Source organism: Colletotrichum destructivum, chromosome 7, assembly GCF_034447905.1.
Source record: "Colletotrichum destructivum chromosome 7, complete sequence".
In the NCBI taxonomy this organism is placed as follows: domain Eukaryota; kingdom Fungi; phylum Ascomycota; class Sordariomycetes; order Glomerellales; family Glomerellaceae; genus Colletotrichum; species Colletotrichum destructivum.
This window is the reverse complement of record NC_085902.1, coordinates 3,337,701-3,356,920: the sequence shown is the minus strand read 5'-3', so window position 1 is coordinate 3,356,920 and position 19,220 is coordinate 3,337,701. Positions and strand designations below refer to the sequence as shown.

At 56.5% G+C, this 19,220-nt stretch overlaps 7 protein-coding genes across 7 annotated transcripts; 4 read left to right on the top strand and 3 right to left on the bottom strand.

Moving 5' to 3' along the window:
• Positions 1–2,011: 2,011 nt before the first annotated feature.
• CDEST_11576 (uncharacterized protein) lies at positions 2,012–3,165 on the top strand (the record flags this gene model as incomplete). The annotated part of the gene is made up of 2 exons (XM_062927732.1): positions 2,012–2,208; positions 2,277–3,165. The coding sequence occupies 2 exons, from the start codon at positions 2,012–2,014 to the stop codon at positions 3,163–3,165; spliced, it is 1,086 nt and encodes a 361-aa protein (XP_062783783.1).
• Positions 3,166–3,663: 498 nt separating this feature from the next.
• On the top strand, positions 3,664–4,994 carry CDEST_11575 (Putative NmrA-like domain, NAD(P)-binding domain superfamily). Its single transcript, XM_062927731.1, has 2 exons — positions 3,664–3,860; positions 3,935–4,994. Exons 1-2 carry the CDS (start codon positions 3,825–3,827, stop codon positions 4,838–4,840), a joined length of 942 nt encoding a protein of 313 aa, XP_062783782.1. The 5' UTR covers positions 3,664–3,824; the 3' UTR covers positions 4,841–4,994.
• A 1-nt stretch (position 4,995) lies between these two features.
• CDEST_11574 (Putative citrate synthase) lies at positions 4,996–6,913 on the bottom strand. Its single transcript, XM_062927730.1, has one exon. The coding sequence runs from the start codon at positions 6,571–6,573 to the stop codon at positions 5,044–5,046; it is 1,530 nt and encodes a 509-aa protein (XP_062783781.1). The 5' UTR covers positions 6,574–6,913; the 3' UTR covers positions 4,996–5,043.
• Positions 6,914–8,397: 1,484 nt separating this feature from the next.
• Positions 8,398–9,168, top strand: CDEST_11573 (Putative short-chain dehydrogenase/reductase SDR, NAD(P)-binding domain superfamily; the record flags this gene model as incomplete). The annotated part of the gene is made up of 1 exon (XM_062927729.1): positions 8,398–9,168. One exon carries the CDS (start codon positions 8,398–8,400, stop codon positions 9,166–9,168), a length of 771 nt encoding a protein of 256 aa, XP_062783780.1.
• Positions 9,169–10,226: 1,058 nt separating this feature from the next.
• Positions 10,227–11,925, top strand: CDEST_11572 (Putative vesicle-trafficking protein Sec22). The gene is made up of 3 exons (XM_062927728.1): positions 10,227–10,632; positions 10,708–10,852; positions 10,964–11,925. The coding sequence occupies exons 1-3, from the start codon at positions 10,599–10,601 to the stop codon at positions 11,430–11,432; spliced, it is 648 nt and encodes a 215-aa protein (XP_062783779.1). The 5' UTR covers positions 10,227–10,598; the 3' UTR covers positions 11,433–11,925.
• CDEST_11571 (uncharacterized protein) lies at positions 11,789–14,229 on the bottom strand. The gene is made up of 2 exons (XM_062927727.1): positions 13,105–14,229; positions 11,789–12,898 (listed from the first exon to the last, which is right to left on the bottom strand). Exons 1-2 carry the CDS (start codon positions 13,319–13,321, stop codon positions 12,108–12,110), a joined length of 1,008 nt encoding a protein of 335 aa, XP_062783778.1. The 5' UTR covers positions 13,322–14,229; the 3' UTR covers positions 11,789–12,107.
• Positions 14,230–15,667: 1,438 nt separating this feature from the next.
• CDEST_11570 (uncharacterized protein) lies at positions 15,668–18,354 on the bottom strand. Its single transcript, XM_062927726.1, has 3 exons — positions 17,963–18,354; positions 17,098–17,881; positions 15,668–17,026 (listed from the first exon to the last, which is right to left on the bottom strand). The coding sequence occupies exons 1-3, from the start codon at positions 18,029–18,031 to the stop codon at positions 15,879–15,881; spliced, it is 2,001 nt and encodes a 666-aa protein (XP_062783777.1). The 5' UTR covers positions 18,032–18,354; the 3' UTR covers positions 15,668–15,878.
• Between the last annotated feature and the right edge of the window lie 866 nt (positions 18,355–19,220).

Below are 19,220 nucleotides of genomic sequence, written 5' to 3'. Positions count from 1 at the left end.
TGGCTTGGTTCAAGGGTAATTGGGTGGACTGTAGAGGTTTATATCTAATAGACGCGCGGAGCAGCCCGTCTCGGATTGGGTCGCAGGAACCATCTGATTGGCCTGGGTGAAAGCTTCCACTTGCGTGAGGCCATCACGACACTGATCGATCCATCCGTCATCGCCCACTTTCTTGAAGGTTCCTCTTCTCAAGAGTTCTTAAGAGGAGGCAGTCCATGGCTCTCGCACCGGTTTATCATGCAGTCTTGTAATGAAGAAAAGGGTCGAATCATTTCCAAGCCTTCTACACTATGATGGATGAGTTCTAGTGAGTGTCGGAGTCAAGCCTACGACCTTGGCGGCTCGGCAGTGATCGAGCCCCGAGCCTAGTGGATTGATCCGGGCCCTCGGGGCAGAGTGGGGCTGATCAGGCCCATGCACGACTGCCCCGACAGACGGCCATCCCGTCTGGCAGAGTGGGGCAGCAGCAGGCACTTGGCTTCGAGACCAGCCAGCAGAGGCCCACCTGCAAATAACTGCAACAACGATAACAATAATAACAAAAGCAACACCATCACGAAATCGAGTACATACAGGATAAGCGCAGTTCCCTTCGTGATCCCATTTCTGGCTTTCACTTGCCCGCCTGTGATAAGTTATTCCAAATGTAGCCATGGACCATTTCAGGCAGGTCTTGGCTTATGATGCACTGCCAGCATAGAAGCATAGCCCAATTGCCTAGGTAGGCACTTATTAAAGTGCGCAGGGTACCCGTGCTTGGACCGGCTTGGTAGCAAGACAAAGACAAAATACATCTGACAACGATACTGCGGCTCTGAAGAAGAAGAAGAAGAAGAAGAATAACACTTAGGCTGCGTCTCTACCGTGTTTCCCCCCACCCCCGCATTGCTTACCTGTGCGACCTCAAGAGGGACCACCTTGGCTACATACCCTAGCAGATCGCCCGGTATCAATCGGGTACCTGGTAATTTGACCAACTGCCTGCCGCCGGCTGACCTCCGAGGTCCGTCCACCAGCAGCACGGTCCATTACCTACCGAGGTAGCTTTTGATTGGTGACGGCAAGACGGAGTAGCGGCGATATTAACGGCGATAGGATGCCGATCATAACACTTCGCTCCTATAGCAGGCAACTGACTGCAGATTAAGTTTTGAAACATAAATAAAAGAGCTGATGAAGGTCAAGCGTCAAGCGTAAACTTCGCTTTCGTGGGGCAGAAGGAAATTAGTTGACGACAAAAGGTGCAGTCGTCCCTATATCATACGGATGAGCCGTTTAAAAGCAATAACCTAAACTGTAAGACAAAAGGTAGAGCGTTGAGCCTGGAGATTTGGATATACATGGCTCATTGGGGCTCCTCGGCAGTTAGAGGGGCACAAGAAGATCTTTTGAGGATTCCCTCAGCTGGACCTCCATGTACTGATACTGGAAATTGCCGTTAAACCGCTCCTCGGCATAAGCCGTCCTTGGCATCCTTTGGCTACACGTGGAACGGAGTGCCAATATGTTTAGCTGAGTGTCAGATCAAAGTTCAAGGCGTTTGTTCATTCGACATCGAATATGTGGGTTACGTTACACGTACAGACACACTCTACGACCATGATCTACCAAAAATTGGAGACCATTCTGTATTGTAGTCCGGATCAGGCAGTCTTGATACGAGTTTAGATCACGTTCCATCTCCACTCTGGGCCTGCTCGCCCATCACGCCATGTACGACCGGAAGTGACGACGACGCTCTGTAGTTACAACATCCAATCCGCCAAAACCTTTTGTGTGGGACATCATCATTACTGACTCGGTAGAACCCTGAGTACCCTTCGCAGATAAGTCAATAATCCCTGTAAACGTCAACTCTGGGAGTTTCGCTGGAGGACTTCCACATCCTTATCTCTTCAGCGTCTGTAGTCTCTTGTACATGCATGCCTCCAGAATACTTAAGCTTGATGAGTTCCCAACGTCTCTTCCGACAAGCAAGAATCAACCAACAGTCGATTCCCGATCATACACAATGGCTTTATTACTTGCCGCCACACCATTCCTCATTGCGGGGGCCTGGCGGGGCACGCAGATGATTCCCAACGAGGTCTACGGCGAGGGCCCTGCGCCCGCCTGCCCCCCGTTCCAAGGCAACTTTTCCATCAACCAGTTCCAGTTGTACCCCGAAAATGCCGACTTCGACCGTAGCACGTGCCTTCTCTACGTGTCGTAAGCCATCCCCTTCTGCAAAGTCGTAGGAGTGCTCTCACCTGGACTAACAAGAACAAACAAAACAGAAACCTCTACAACGGCACGCTGGGCGTGTTCGACCCCTACAAGGACGCGCTGGTCGAGGTCGTCGAGTTCCCCGGCATCTCCTACACCCCCGGCACCCACATCTCCGGCATCGACGTCAACAAGCGGACGGGCCTCATCTCCATCCTCGCCAACGCGGGAGCCGCCTTTGAGAAGCAGCCGCCGGGCTCCGACGTCTCGGGCGACAACACCGTCATGCTCTATAACCCCAAGTCGAAGGAAGTCATCTACAGGGCCAACCTCACGGAAACCACCCACGGCCAGTACGGCGGTTTCGCGGACCTCGAGCAGGACCCCTTCGGCAACGTCTACGTCAACGGCAAGTTCCCGGGGAGCATCCTGAAGGTAGACAAGTTCGACGGGTCGGCCCCGCCCAAGGTATCGGAGTGGTTCCGCAGCCAGTCGCGGGAGACCTGCACCCCCGGGTTCGGAGGCATGGCGGCGAATGAGTGGACCCTCCTCACGCACGACAACAGCAACGGACAGCTCCTCAAGTTCGACCTGCGGGCCCCGAAGGGGACGCCCGTCGTCATCCCGGTGACCCCCGAATGCGCGTTCAAGGACTCCACCGCCAGCTATCTGCCCCCCAAGTACAAGGGCACCGTCCTCCTGATCGCGGGCGGCCCCGGCGTCAGGGTGCTGAGGAGCAAGGACGGCAATTGGGACGCCGCAGAGTACCTCGGGACCGTGGAAAAGTGCCTGTTCGGCGTGCCGGAGAACCACTTGGCCACCGCGACGGTCCAGGTGGGCGACGGGCTGAACCTGGTTGTGCTGCCCAAGGGCGATGAGCTGGTCCCCGGCACGCTGGCAGGGAACAGAACCGAGTTCCCGTTTTACGACATCACAGATCATGTGGAGGCGTTGCTGTAGTGTAAGACTTGTAAAAAAAGATGGTTTCCGCGGGAGACAGTGACAGAACGTAGTGATGGTAGCGGTGGTGGTGGAGGGGACATGTAAACACAAATATGTAAATGTAAATTAAGGCAGGAGAGTTGGTTTGCGAGATAGCTGTGCCATTATGACACAATAGGAGGCAATTAATTTGTGATATAGACACCGTCAAGTTGACAGAAAGTTGCCTCTTGTTACCACTTTTGTAGTTTGAATCAGCTTGCTTGTTTCGAAAACTGATACTGAGTATAGCAAAGCCCATCGGCGGAGAAAGTACCGAGGGGGCTTTGTGTTATCACGATACACATACAAATGGACACAATCATCGCCATCCAACAACGCCCCGATTTGGATAACCGGCCTCGGACGCAGCGGTTTTTTTTAAAAAAAAACTGCGTAATCCCCTCTTTTCCCTGTGCAGCGCTTGCGAAGCGCCGCGCCCGGCCCCCGGCAATCATATCACTTCGCACACAAAAGTCGGACAAGGGACCTGCAACTCTGGGGAATCCCGCTCTTGCAACCGCCAAAGCCAGAGATAATCATCAGTCCATGCAACTTGTCTGCTGCCCTCATGATATGATAGCTTTCATTACAACCTCACACTAGACAGGATACCAACAAGAAAGCTTCGTCACAAGATGTCCTCTCCGATCCGTAAAGTAGCAGTCATTGGCGTAAGTGCAGCAACCCTCATCCCGTCACCATCGGTTCACGGACTGACTTTTACCTTCCCTTCCCCCTTCCCAAGGCAACTGGCCAAATGGGCTCCGAAATAGTCAAGGCCCTCCTTCGGTCCGGGATGTCCGTGACGGCCATCCAGCGGGCCGGGTCCGACAAGGTGGCTCACCAAGGAGCCACGTCCGTCAAGCTCAACACAGATGACGTCAACGATCTCACCTCCGCGTTCAAAGGGCACGATGTCGTCATCTCGGCGGCGCCGGACCCCATCATCCTCGCGGAGCAGAAGCCCTGGATCGACGCCGCGCTCGCCGCCGGGGTGAGGCGCATCATCCCCTCCGAGTACAGCACCAACCTCGAGTCGCCCCTCGCCGAGGGCCTCCCCATCGTCGCCGACAAGGTGCGGACGCGGCGCTACCTCGCCGAGCGGATAGCCGAGGCCGGCGGCACGTCAAGCTGGACGAGCGTCAACAACGGCCCCTTCCTCGAGATGGTCCTGTCCTTCGGCGGGCTGGGCCCGGACTTCCGGACCGGGACCGCCAGGCTCCACGACGGCGGCGACAACCCGATCGGGGCGACGAGGCCGTCGGACGTCGCCGCCACGATCGCCAAGATCCTGCGCGACGAGAACGGGCTGTACCGAGAGTCGGCGAACAAGTCCGTGTATATCCACTCGGCGGTCGTCAGCGAGAGGCATTTGACCAGGCTGGCTGAGAAGGTCACGGGCCGGACCTTTGCGGTTGAGAACCACGACGTGGAGGCGCTCTACCAGGACGCAAAGGCCAGGCTCGAGAGGGGCGATTCGTCCGCCATGATGCAGTTCTACTACCAGATGATGTACGGCAAGGGCTACGGGGGCAGCGAGAGCTTCCGAGAGATGAGCTGGAACGACAAAGTCGGGCTCGAGACCATGAGCGAGAAGGAGCTGGAGCTCGTGATTCGTGAGGTCGCCCAGAAGACGGGGATGACGAAATAACCCAAAGGGAAGATAGAGAGAGAGAGAGGCGATCGTATTGTATAGCAGTCTTTTCTAAATCGAAACCACCACGCACGCACGCACGCACGCACGCCTTTCCACGTTCTTGATATCCATGAAACCTTGCGCCATCCACAGACCAGACCAGACCGACAGGCCGAAAGACAGACAGGCGAACAGACAAACAGACAGTAATACTACACTCAAAGCTTGGAACGGCCCCTCCAGGCGTTGCCCATCTCGTCCTTGTACGTGGCGAGCTCGTTCCTCTTGCTGTCGCCGCCGTGGCTGACCTGCACGGGCTCGTCGAACAGCGACTTGTCGCGCTTCTCCCGCCTCTGGCCGGCCTCGACGTACTCGCGCTCGCCCTCGCCGACGTACAGCTGGCGGGGCCGCCAGATCTTGACGCCGCCCTTCTGCAGCATCTGCTGCCTCCAGTGGGCCAGCCAGCCGACGCAGCGGGGGACGGCGAACAGGACGGGGTAGAAGTCGAGCGGGAAGCCCATGGCCTGGTATATGAGGCCCGAGTAGAAGTCGACGTTGGGGTACAGGTTGCGCTTCGTCATGAACTCGCTCTCGCGCGCGTACCTGGCCAGCTCGAGCGCCGTGTCGAGGAGCTGGTTCCGGCCCGTGACGGCGAAGACCTCCTCGGCAAGCTTGCGGATGGCGGTCGAGCGCGGGTCGACGTTCTTGTAGACGCGGTGGCCGAAGCCGACGAGCACGCGCTCCCGCTTCTCGACCTTCTGCATGAAGGCCGGCACGTTCTCGGGGCTGCCAATCTCCATGAGCATGCGGATGGCGCTCTCGCTAGCGCCGCCGTGGCTGGGGCCGTACAGCGCGGCGCAGCCGGCCGAGACGACGCTGTAGGGGTCGACGAGGCTCGAGCCGACCTGCAGCACCGTCGCCGTCGAGCAGTTGACCTCGTGGTCGGCGTGGATGATGAAGAGGGCGTCGAGGGCGCGCTCCAGCACCGGGTGAGGCTGGTACTCGTGCCCGCTCAGGTGGTCGAGCAGGTACAGGAAGTTGCCCGTGTAGCTGAGCCCTTGGGCGGGGCGGTTGAAGGGCCGGCCCTGGCGCATGCGGTACGAGGCGGCGGCCAGCGTGGGCGCCTTACCAATGATGCGGAGGATCTGCTTGTCGAGCATCTTGAGGGCGTGCATGTCACCCGAGGCGGCGTCGGTGTACAGCTTCTGACCCTGCAGACTCGGGTTCGACTCCGGGGCGAAGGCGCCGAGCGAGGAGAAGGAGGCCTGCAGCATGGCCATGGGGTGGGTATCGTAGCGGAACGATTTGAACATGCCCTCAATGTCGCTGTGGATGTAGGTGTGGTGCATGATCTCGTCCTGCCAGCGGCTGTACTGGGACGATGTGGGCAGCTCGCCGTAGATGAGCAGGAAGGCCGACTCGAGGAAGTGAGACTTGTCGACGAGCTGCTGGATGGGGTAGCCGCGGTAGCGGAGGATGCCCTCCAGGCCGTTGATGTAGGTGATGTTGCTCTGGACGACGGCCGTGTTCATGTAGGCCGGGTCGTAGACGCGGAGGCCCTGGTCCGTCTCATCCTCGGGACGGTCATTGCCGCGCGCCGCCTTGATCTTCTTGATGTCCGTCGCCAGGACCGAGTTGTTCTTGATGGGCAGCTCGTACGAGCTGCCGGTGCGGTTGTCCACGACGGTGAGCGTCTGGCGCGGCGCGCTGGTGGCGCCGCGTGCCGCGTTCTTGGCCACGGTAACCATGTCTGAGGATCAAGATGAGTGATGAAGAGATGGAAATGAAGACCAATGTAGATTGTGGAGTTTCCCGGGCCGGAAATGGGATGATGACGGACGGCGGGTGGGGGGGTAAACGGGGTTTGGGGTTGTTGAAGGGCGACGACGGCTTTGAATAGAATAATTAGACGTGGTGGCGCACCGGACGAATGGAATATCAGATGCTTCAAAGATCCTCCTTCTCTATCTTCCTCTCTCTCTCTCTCTCTCTGTCTCTCTCTCTCCAATGGCGTGTGTGGGTGGATGTGTATGTGAGTGTGAGTGTATGTGAGTGTTTCCTGTTTCCCGCAAAGCAGCTGAAAGCAACAAACGCGCTGAGACGAGTCGGTTGACGTCGGGAGGTCCGGCAAAGCTGACCGAGTGCCGAGGTTCTTTTCGCAGCTCTCCACGCAGCCTCCGCAGATCCCCAGATCAGTGGGCGACGCTAGCTGCATTTGCACATGCTAGAACTCAGAAGGGGGATCGCCGTCTGCTGCGCTTGACCTGAACGGGCGCTTACCGTCCGTTAGGAGTTCCGAGTGGGCGTCCGTCCATCAAGGTTAAGTCGTGTCAAGTTGTCAACCGGCACATGTTGACTACTCTTGACCACGTTCTCCACGATCAATCTCTCTGGAATGCTATATGTGTCTAGAACCCCTGAACATGCCGCTAGTTGTCTCTTGATTGCTTGGCAACATAGTTCAGGCCCACTAAGTTAACCCTGACCTGTCACCTACATAGTACGATGTATAAGACAGTCCTCTTTTTAGAAACGGATTGATTGAGGCTATTCGCAATGAACGCTTCAAGAAGGAATAGAACCAACTTCATCAATTACGGCCAACTACCCCTCCGCGTGACTGACTGTCAAGACTTGCTATGTGAATAACCCTCAAACAGACTCAGCAACAACGATCAAGTTCACTCGTAACATTATTATCTCACGAGGAGTACCTGGATATAACAATGACAGCTGGGTTCGCTCATCTTCAACCAAATACTTGTCTGAACTTCTTAGCTGTCTTTGCAAGTTCAAGAGTTGGAGCAATCCCTCGAAATGTCGTATGTAATTGGCGCATTTCCAAGTAAAAGGCGGTGCACGCCTTGGCATCCTGGGTTCCAAAACCTTATAGGCGGCCCCCGAAGAGTGGATGCATCCCACTTGTATAACCGTGCGAACATGGCGCCGAGGCATCGTTTCTTTCGTCCGTTCCCGGTAGAAATAGCTAATGGTGGAAAGACAACCAGCCTCCCCTCCCCCTGTCCTTGACGATGAAGATAGGCCTGTCAGTCCTGGTCTCGTGTATCAGAACACGACGGACACTTCTGAAAAAGGACTACAATCTACCACCTACCCCACACACCCGCGCCATCTTGCTATCTTCGTTCCCGCCATAGCAAGGTTCGTCCGGACGGAGTTAACGCGACGGGCTAACAGTGATTATCAATCCGGTGATCGACCGGCCGCCGGTCAAGCTCAACTCCTCACGGCAACTGCGGGAGGAAGAGGGAAAAATCCATAGTTCCATCTGAAGTGGGATGGACTTCCGCGGGGGAACGACAACCTACGGCAATCGGTGATTTGGACGGATTACAAACATGAGTGGAACGGGGAATCTCATCGCCGTTCTTCCATGTGTTTAAATGATCCCACGTTTCCCATCACATCACTCATGGAAGCGCTCTCTGTCAACCCAGATCTATTCCCACCGTGTTACCACCACAACTTCAGTCCCAAAGGCCAAAGAAGCATCGCAAATCCCACTCGACACAAACAGACAAACAAAAAAGACACATTTGCCGAGTCTCATCATGTCCTCCAACCAGACCTACCTGATCTCCGGCGCCAACCGTGGCATCGGGAGGGGCTTCGTCGCCGCCCTCCTTCAACGGCCCTCGACAACCGTCATCGCCGGCGTCCGCGACCCCTCGAGTCCCGTCTCCCAGTCGCTGACCAGCCTCCCCAAGGCGGAGGGCTCGGCGCTCATCCTGGTCAAGATCGACGTCAGCGCGGCCTCGGACGCCGCCGCCGCCGTCTCCAGCCTGCAGAAGGACCACGGCATCGCCGCGGTTGACGTCGTCATCGCCAACGCCGGCGTCGCCTCCCCCAACGGCCGGACCATCGACATCGTGCCCGAGACGGCTCTGCAACTCTTCGCCGTCAACGCCGTCGGGCCCGTCACCCTCGTCAGCGCGGCAGCGCCGCTCCTGAGGGCCAGCACGAGGGAGGGCGGCCCCGTCTTCATGGGCGTCTCGTCGTCCCTGGCGAGCATCGGGGCTCAGGCGTCAATTTACGAGGCCTTCAACGCCAACGTCGCCCCGTACGGCGCCAGCAAGTCGGCCCTGAACTGGTTCGTCCAGAGGCTGCACCTCGAGGAGCCGTGGCTGACCAGCTTCGCCTGCCACCCTGGCGTCGTACGCACGGACATGAATGGCAGCATGAGCGACGACGTCCTGGAGTCCATCGGGGCTATTAGCGTGGAGGAGAGCGTCGGGAGCATGATAGCTTTGCTCGATACGGCCAACAGGAAAACCACAGGCGGATCGTTCAAGAGCTACGACGGTTCTACTCTGCCGTGGTAGAGCAATGTCTTGGGATTCAGGTGTGTCTCTCGTTGATCGGGCGTCGTCGGACCGAGTAGGTTTGTACGAGCTGTCAATATGTTCACGCACCTTGCGTACTTGCCTCGGAGAGTTTGACAGTTCTCTTACAAGGCATTGGTGTATACATATGTGTATAGATACATTTTCTGGAGTAGCATTGCACAATCCATAAATTTCATACTTCTAGAGACTGGTCCTGATGAACTGTTGCCCCCTGCTGTAAATCTTTGCGTGCGTGACTTCAGTAGAATGTTTGACTGTCATCGTACTGGACGGTCCTCATGATTCCTCTATAAAGCCGTCAATCAACCGCGGATGGTCAACTAGTCATGTTGAAGCATTGCTTGTCTCGATGTCATGTCTCGTAGAGTTCTTCAATAGACCCACGATTGATTGGCTGTCTTACTACCAGAACGTTGCGGTCAACTCACTCCTGATCTGGTGCCAAGCTGAGATTTGATCGTTCAAAGACTACGACCCCTTTTGTCCCTTCACTCCATGTCAGTGGGCATTCAGATGACCACAGGACAGTTAGACAGGGTCGTCACCGTCTTGTTTTCGGGCAAATATTGCGTCTTCCTTTTCGTTCACCTGTCTGGTTCTAAGAGTCCCATAACCCTCTACAAGGTGCCCGAATTGCTCAATTTGAGTCTTTGGATGAACATGCTCAACAAGCAAGAGAAGGTTAACCAAGCCCTGGAACCCCAAGTATCAATACTAAAGAGCAAGTTGAAAGTCCAAGCTGTGTTGTCTCAAGATAGCATTACTCTTGCGACACCTCCCCCGAAACATATGGAGTAGTTACAAGCGAGATGGGGGGGTCTGTCAGTGGCCGCTGAAGCCTAAATAAGGTGCTCTTGCCTAAAACAAGGCTAAGACGACCGAGCCACAGGCGCCACAGAACTCCCGATAACTGTAACTAATTCCCCCGGCGCGAGCCCTCCAATTGGCCAGCCATGGCCAGCCCATGTTGTCATCTCTGAAGCTCTCCCGCCTCGGGACAAGCGAGACCCATGATCCTGATATTTAGCAGACAAAAAAAAAAAGAAAAAACCCACCCCCCCTGGTTCGATAAGAGAACACAACAAGACCTTTGACGATAGATACCCCAAACTCAACCTTCCGATATCCTTCGCCGATTGCCTACTGACCGACCCGACAGTGACAACAAAAGCCAGTCGAGCCGGAAACCTTGGGACCTCTCGCGCATACCGTACCCTTACCCTTGGAACACGAAAGCGTCAAGCGCTCCTTGAGGACACGTCTTATCCAACGACGGCCCGGTCGTCCAAGCTGCGATCGATAGCTTCCCCCCGGCCCCTCCGTCCTCGACCACAATAAGGAGGTCTACTCTCGACCCGAGCACTCGTTCCCTCCCCTCCTACAACACCACACAACACCCCGACACAATGATCCGTTCAACGCAAATAGCAAGGCTCGACGGTACGCACCCCCGCGGTCCCCCCCATCTCCTCGTATCGTCTCCCTCGTACGGATGGACTAACACCCTTTACGCAGGCCTGATGCTCTGCGCCTCCGTCGACGACGAGCAACAAGAAGCCGCCCTCTCCGAGGTCAAGTCGCAAATCAAACAGGTCCTCCGCAAGCTCACGCGCAACTCGGAACCACAAGCCAGCATCGAAAGCGGCGCCTACAACCTCAAGTCCGTACTCCCCCCCCCCCCCCCCGCCGGCGTGTCATCGCATCCCCCCTCCACCCTCCTTTATAACAAAAAAGGACCCTTAGCTAACCAGGGCCCGTCGACGACCTCCAGCTACCTCATCGACTCGGACATCACCTTCATCTGCATCACGGAACGCTCCTACCCGCGCAAGCTCGCCTTCACCTACCTCTCCGACCTCGCCCGCGAGTTCACGACGACCTACCCGCCCGCCCAGCTCCACTCCCCGTCCCTGCGGCCCTACGCCTTCATGGAGTTCGACACCTTCATCTCCCGCACAAAGGCCACCTACTCGGACGCCCGCGCCGCCCAGAACCTCGACAAGCTCAACGACGAGCTCCGCGACGTCACCAAGGTCATGACCAAGAACATTGAGGACCTGCTCTACCGCGGCGACTCGCTCGAGCGCATGGGCGAGCTCAGCTCCCGCCTGCGCGACGACAGCAAGAAGTACAGGCGCGCCGCCGTCCGCATCAACTGGGAGCTGCTGCTGAAGCAGTACGGCCCCCTCGGCGCCCTGGCCTTCATCGTCATCGTCTTCTTCTGGTGGCGTTTCTTCTAGTTCGGTTGTCCACCGGCCAGGGGGGGAGGGGGAAGGGCAAGGGAGGAGGGGCCAATGGGACCCCCGTTTCCAGGAGCCTTCTAATCTTCAAGGAGACTTTTCTTTTCTTTTCTTTCTTTCTCTGGCATCATGTTTCCATGAGACAGGCGTTGCGCGTGCACTGGTTGTTTATTCCTCCCTCTCCCCCTCTTTGTTCATGTAAATCAATTCGAGTCACGACGCCGTCTTTCCAGACAGCCACGAGGAAGACGCCGAGGCGCCATAAAACACGGGAGGTGTTTCTTGTTTTTGCGAAATAGTGTTATTTTTTGAGTCTTAATGTGGAACACGATCCAACACTACCAGACTTGCGGTATCTATGCTCTGATGAGTCTCTCTAGACTGGATGGTGGTGACCGTGGTGCCATCTTAGTACTGGTGTCTGAAATGGCCCCTTCTGGCCCCTTCTGCGGTATCAAGAAGTAGGAATGCAAAAAAAAAAAAAAAAAAAAAAGGCGTATAACCCAGGAATAATCTCATGCGTCGTAGTGCGGATGAACGAATCCAGTCCCTCTTTGTAAAAAAGAATTCCCCAACTCCTCGCCCATGTCAAAAAGACGATACGCAAATGTATATGTATACACGAACGAACCACCGTATTGCGCCGCCATAAACCGCTGTCGAATTTCAGTCGTGTCACATCACTAGACACTCCTTGGCCGCCTTGGGTAGGGGTACGGCCGGTATTGAGGCCGCCGTGTGTTGCCATTCAAGGTGCTCCTGGAATGCCTGGAGATCCTCGAAACCGGAATCGTCGAGGGGATCCCGCAGGTCATCGTCATCATCGCCCACCTCGGCATAAGGAGCCTCGTCGCAAAAGGGGCAGAGGAGGCGGGCGACCCAGTCCCCCTGATACGGCGCCATGTGGTTCGCTATCGCTAGGGGCGCGAACACAACCGTCTTCTCCTGTCGTCGTTTTGATACTGTGAACCCCGTCGCCTGCCAATAGGGCATCTGTGTCGTCGGCGAAATGGGCGGCAAGGGGCTGGTGCTGGACTCCTCGGCGGCACGGAGCGATGGCATGCTCTCCAGATCTTCCCACACCAGGTGTCCGTCGCAAAAGTCGCATACAAAGGCAATGCCCCCGTCCCCGAAGCGCTCAAATTTACCAATGGTGTTGCAAGCTACCACCTCCTCCACGTGTCGCCGGTGGTGCTCCTCTTCATTCAAGGCGAGCCGGTTCCGCCATTCTCGCTGTTTTCTGTAGACTAGAAAGGCGCCTAGGCACCTAGCGGACGTCTCTTGTTCCGCGGCGAATATCCTTCTTGCAGCGCGGCACTGTGCGCGATGAAGCTCGCGGCGCAACTCAGTCGTGTCCCGGGCCCATACGGGGTTGATGGGCCCTCCTATCCTGGCCCAGTCCTTGAAGTTGGCGACGTGAAGCTCGAATTTGGAACGCAATACCTGTAACTCGGCGATTGAATGGGCTAGATAGAGAAAGAGAGATAGACAAGCAGTCAGCATGGGTCGTGGGCAATTGTGCAATGCACAAGCTAGGCGAGATTTGGCGGGGAGCCAGTTGACAGGCAAATGGTAGAGGCCTCCGCTCTATCGCGGGGTTCCGTAGAACCTCGGACATAGCGATTTCTAGACGTCTGGATCGAGAATGGCGGGAATATGCTGGCCTACTCACGTTTTCGATCGTTCATGTAATAGCGTTGGCCGTTGACGAGGACCGACAGCTCCTGAAAGTCCTTCTTGGCATCGTCGAGGGCGTCGTCGAGCAGGCGCAACTGCTCATGTTCGTCAGGTCCCCATTGGCGCTTGTCGGCGAGCTGGAGGATTCGCAGGCCATCACTGATGAGTGTCGCAATGGCAGCCAGAAGGGACCCGACGGTAGGGCTGCTCATGATTCGGGAAACCCCTTCCGTGGTCTCCTCGAAAGAAAACTTTTCGAGGGGATTCGTCGGGCTAGGTCGGGAGGGTAGAGAGAGAGGTTCGCGCGACGGACAACACACGGCAGTTCTATCGAGGGAGGAGGGGTGACGGGCTTCCTCGGTTTTTAGCGGATGCCGTGCGGCGGGCGCCCCAATAACAAACCGCCTTGAGCGCCCCTTTGCAGCACTGGAGAACTGAGACTGAGGGTGGGGGGGCGCAAAATGTCCCGAATGGGTCAGAAACCGAAAGAGTCAATTGAGGGACAGCGGGCGCGGGCACGCGGGCGGCACGGCCACCCCGTCCGAACCTGGATTTTGTATGTACTTATAGTCTTGTAGCTTACGTTGCCTGTAAAGCAAAGGTTTGGCTCCCTCCCTCTCCCACAAGTGGCCGGCGGACCGTGGAGCGTCGGGATGCGGTGCCGGGGGGGCCCTGACTGTACGAATACCTAATGGGGAGCGGACGATGAAAGACGTCAGTCAGAGGTCAGGCACATGTGTGCTGTGGAACTCCCACGGTCCACAGTGTACGAGGCGGCGTGGACCTCTAACCCCCGTCGATCGAACCGAAAGTCCGGAGCCCTGCTTGGCGGGTGCGTCTGCTGTGCGACGCCTGTGAGATGAGCCAGTGCCTGTGTTGGACCGTTTGCTGGTGTGGTGGCTACTAATTGCTGCGTTGCTAGGGACCCTATGCGGTCGGTCGTCCGTTTGTCATGATCGGAGGAGATGCATGGGACGAACGTAAGGTGGCAGGCGGGGTAACCTGGGCATGTGAGAAACGGGTGGGAAACTCCAACGAGAACAGCTAGAAAGCGAACTACAGAGACTGTGGGGGGAGGGGGCGTGGGCGACAACGTGGCAGAAGAAGAGAGGAGAGTTAGATATGGAAGTGAGGGAAAGAAAGTTCAAGAGGGAAGAAAGGGGGGACGAACGGAAAAGTTCACCTTCACCTTGGCCTGTGTTGCTGGTTGAAGGACGGACCAGACAGAACGGACGGACTACGGACTGAACTGGAAGAGGACAATAAGGTTTTGGGCGGTGCCCTTGACAATCAATACCTACTCTCGATGCTTGATACGTACCCGCCAAGACTGTTTTGGGGCAGCTGCAATAAGGCAACAACAGGCAGTGGGTAGAAAGGCAGGTAGTCTACTGCTTGTCCGTTTGGCGCGTCGTAGTCTGTAATCATCTGTAAAACCGTAACCGACCTCTTTCCTTCTATGAAACCTGCAGTCACATCCCTTTCTTCGGTTTCATTCCAGCCAGACGCTGCATTGCGTAGACGACATCCGATCAACCGAGGACAAGAGCTCATTGCCCAGGAACACGGCACAGTACATGTCTCCCTCGCTACAGACCAAACGCTACCCTGCTACCTCTTGTTTATTTTAGGCATTATCCCCCCCCACCTTTTCCCACCCTTTTCAACAACAGCCCTCTTGCTGTGTGCTCCATCAACCGTATCCGTACATTACCTAGGCAGGTATCTTACCTAGGTAGGTAAAAACCTGTGATACCTACCTACCGAGGGAGAAGCTAGGGAGTCAAGGGCAGTGCAAATACTAGTACAACAGGGTAGGTACTTACCTACCTCCGTGGAGCTGCAATCCCGGCTTCAAAACACCGTTTGGATGGGACCTGGCGTCATCCCTTCCCAAGTCCCCTGCCCAACTCCCCCAATGGAGCCTTCTAATAGGGCGCGGCGATATACGAGCTTGTCTCTGCCCTACCAGGCACGGAGCTCCCACCATCCTTTAGGGGCCTGCCGCCCCTCCCCCCCTTCCCCTGTAGGCTCTGTCCCCAAGCCCGGGAACATGGTGCATCTGTTTTTCCATGGCATTCTCAGCCGCAAAAGAGCTACATGCCCACCCACCCACCTCCTTACCTACCTTACGTACCCATGCTGCTGCTGCTGCTGCTGCTACTCCTGCTACTCCTGCTGCCCCTAAAAGATGTACCGGCTTAGCCAAGTATTGTGGTCAGGGAGCGAGCAGCATTTTGTCTCAATGTCCCTCCTCCGGTCGGATGTATCCTACCAAAAAAAGCAAGTCTTGGGATTTCCATCTGTCATATCATGGAAATGCCGGATTGGCAAGCGGCATCCACCCCGCCCATCATCGTTGCTTTTCCCGCGACCCAACACTTTCTTTACGTCGTCTCGCCCGACCGTCCAAGCGTACATGTCGGTCTATCTACCTAGGGAGTTCAGTCGATGCTTCTGCGGATCTGCGGATGAGATGCACCATGCAGACGATATGTGAGGAGCGACGAGTCCGTTCCCACATGTATTCGCAGCACTTGACAGAAAGAGACAAGACACATGGACACATGAGATCTTGATTGAGCATGTCGCGCGACCATCTACCATCTACATGTCTGCCGCGACGAGCCGCTATGCAGCATGCAGTCGCGGCTGCTTCCTTTTCTTCCTACACCCCTAAGCCAGGTCTAGGTCCATCATGCACACCATGTTATCCACACTCTCTTTCTCTGCCGCGCGCGTCATCTATCTCTTGTCTCTTTGCTTCTTCTACTTTCTCTTCTTGGCCTTGCCAGTGTCAGCGCCTGTGGCCTTGCCCGCGGCACTCTTGATCTTCTCTGCGGCGGGTTCGCTCTCGAGCAGCTCCTTGGCCTTGGCCTTGGATGCATCTGCCTCCTCCTCCTCGTCCTCACCACCCTGGCCGAACTCGTTGACGCGGGTGTAGTCGATCCTGTAGGCCCAGCGCTGGTAGATGTAAATGAAGAAAATGATGTCGTCACGGAACGTAGACAGCCTGTGGAGGAAGGGCATTTTGATCGTGAACGCAAACAGGTCGTCGATGAAGGTGTTCAGGAACTTGTACATCATGGCCTTGGCGGGCATGTGCGCAACACTCTTGAGCCTGTAGTTGATGTACAGCGAAGGGACCATCATGAGGAACCCGTACGCGTAAACAGAGCCGACGAGCGTCGTGATGATATACGAGTACCACGACTTGTGCGTTTCGTAAACCAGCGAGTAGATGGCATAGCCGATGAGCAGAGGCACGCCCGCCATGTACATGTACTTGAAGGCAATCTCGTCATACTCCTTGGTCTTCTCCTCCGTCTCGCTGAGCTTGTGCTTGTCCTCGACGGCGATCACATATGGCAGCCACGAGCCAGGCGGCGCTGGCTTGAGCGAAACGTTGACAATCGTCGTAATCTTCCAGAGCTCGATGACAATGCCGACGGCCTGGCCGCCCAGAATCATCCAGCTGGTGTTTTGCGAGTTGTCAATAAGGTAGAGCAGGATGACAGCCTGCATAAAGACGTTGGCCAGGATGGACCGGACCGAGATGCCGACGTTGTCCTTCTTCTTGCGGTAGTGCGCAATATCGGATCCGAAAGCGAGCGTCTCAAGGATCATGTGGGCGATGCTGACAATCACCGTGACACCCAGGAGGATGGGGTTCGTGTCGCCAAAGATCTCCTTGACCATCTCAATCTCAGACCCATCGCCACCGCCGGGCAGCGACCCGCCGTACGCAGCCTGGCGCGCTGACTCCTTGGCACTCGCCTCGATGGCGGCAAGCGTGTTGAACTGCCACGAGCGCATGTTGTTCAGGTCAATATGCAGCGGGACCGACGTGACGGTGTCGTTGAGCAGGATCATCTGACTCTTGAGTTGCCAAAAGGTGTTGACGAACAGGATAGGGTCTGCAAAAAAAACAAAGGTCAGTGCCGGTCGTCGACGCAACGCAACGGCGGGGTATACGCAGGCTACTTACAGTACCACGAATGCTGCCCGGAGCCATCTCTCGCACCGGTTGGCTCAAGATGGAGGAATTGGCGGACGGCCGGGTGAGTCTGACGGTAGTCGAGCACTCCCGTGTTGGGGATGATGGAGAAGCTGGCGTTCGGGTGGTAGTAGCTGGCGATGACGGGACCGGTTTCCTGCTGCTCCTCGGCGACCTCTTCCGTGTCCTCCTCGACCTTTCCCTCCAACAGAGACCTAGTCTTGAACTCCTTCTTCTTGGGGATGTACTGGGTAAGGGGGAAGGCAAAGTAGTAGGCAGACGCAGGGTCGTACGTGTCGACGTGGGGGTCGGGCTGGCTTCCGGGCAACGAGACGTAGAAGTGGCCCCAGAGGGTACCGTTGTTCTGGACAGAGGGGGGGATTTCAATGGTGGTGTCGACGGAGCGCTTCTCGCTGTAGTTGCCAATCTTGAACTTCTCCTCCTTCAGCACCACCTTGTCCTGTGGCGTCTGCGACAGCGGGGTCGGAACGAAGGTGTCGGACAGCGTGACGGTGATGTCGACGTAGCTGTCCATGGGCCATATGGGCGCGAGCTTGCGGGGGATCTGGTTGTATGTGGCACCCTCATCCAGGGCCTTGGGGCGGAGCAGATACGGCGGGATGTCCTCGGTGTTGGCGGGGACGCTGACGACGTTGCCGTCGGCGTCCTTAACCTGGGTACCGGTCTGGGTCTTTTGGAAGAAGTTGTTCATGAGCATGTTCATGCCGAAGTACATGGAACCACCGAGCAGCAGCTTTTGCATCAAGCCCATGCCCTACAGAAAAGTGGTTGGTCAGCGTCATGTCTCTGGTGCTGCGGAGCGGACCCCGCGAGAGGTGGTAGATAGGTCACTCACGCCTTGTTCCTGCGGCTGGCCAGGCGGGCGAGCGCCGGCCGTTGCTGGCGCATTGGGTGGTTGAGGCATCTTGTCTGCGGCACGTGCGAGACAATTGTCTTTGGCGACGGATTGGGAATTTCGAGACTTTGCGGAGGACAGATCGCGTGCTCGCTCGTGGGAGTGATGCGGGGATTGGATATTGCTCGGCAGACTCGGACTAGGGGAGGTGCGAAAGCGAGTCTGGCTGCTCGTCTACTGATGGTCGCAATGTAGCAACTCGTCGAGCAGGATGGGCAAAGAATACCGTGTCTATCTCCGGCGCGGGAACCGAGGCAGTTCTGCGATATCGGTTGCTGGAGGAGTGAGGTTCGGGACAACCTGAAGGGGCGGAAAGCATCGCAAAAAGTCGGGGACACGACACCGGACCCTTGGCGACCGTTTGGAAATTGCGTGCTGCCCCGGGCGAATCAACGGCCGAGGCGTCGCCACGAACCCAGCACAGTGGACTTTGGATCCGGCGCTGCAGAGAAGCAGAAAACGACAGGGGGTGTGCTATCTGCTGACTGCTGTGTGCCGTAGTGCTGTAGTGCTGTAGTACTGCAGTGCTGTATTGCTGTATTACTGTGCTGGAGGATGCTGGATTATGCATGTACCTATGCAAATCAACATTGACTGTTTAGCTTAGTGCAGTGTCCCACTCTCCCAGCACCCTTGGGATCTCACGAATTACAACGCATACAAGCAAAGAACCTCTTCAACCAACCCAATCGACTTCGAACACGGACTCCCGTGGCCCTCTTTCCCGTCCATTCATCAACGGCACATTACACACGCGAGTAGCCGTGTCGTCCCGCTGTCGCCACCGTTCCGTTGCACCGGCTGAGAAAGGGACACATGCTGGCTCACTTGCTGGCTACGTTGTATCTGTCCATTCATTGTTCTCGGCTCGCCATGTCTATCCAGGCCAGGATGTGTGGCCACTGTACACCAGGATGGCCGCCCGTTTCCGGACTCCAAAACATCCAACATGGACAATCCATCTCGACCCTACCCAACATCGCCAATCTTCTCCAGCCGGAAGCAGACGGATGGATGGACCAATCCCCTCCCGTGATCTTTTTGCTGTCTCGAAAACCACCCACGCGTGCCCCGGCACCTCTCCCCCCTTTTCCGGTTGCTTTCCAGCCCCCTCGATGTCTACGAAGTACTAACATGATCCATCCTGGCGGGACGGCTCTGGCTCGTGTTTGTTGGAGTCATCGACGTCGAAATCCCT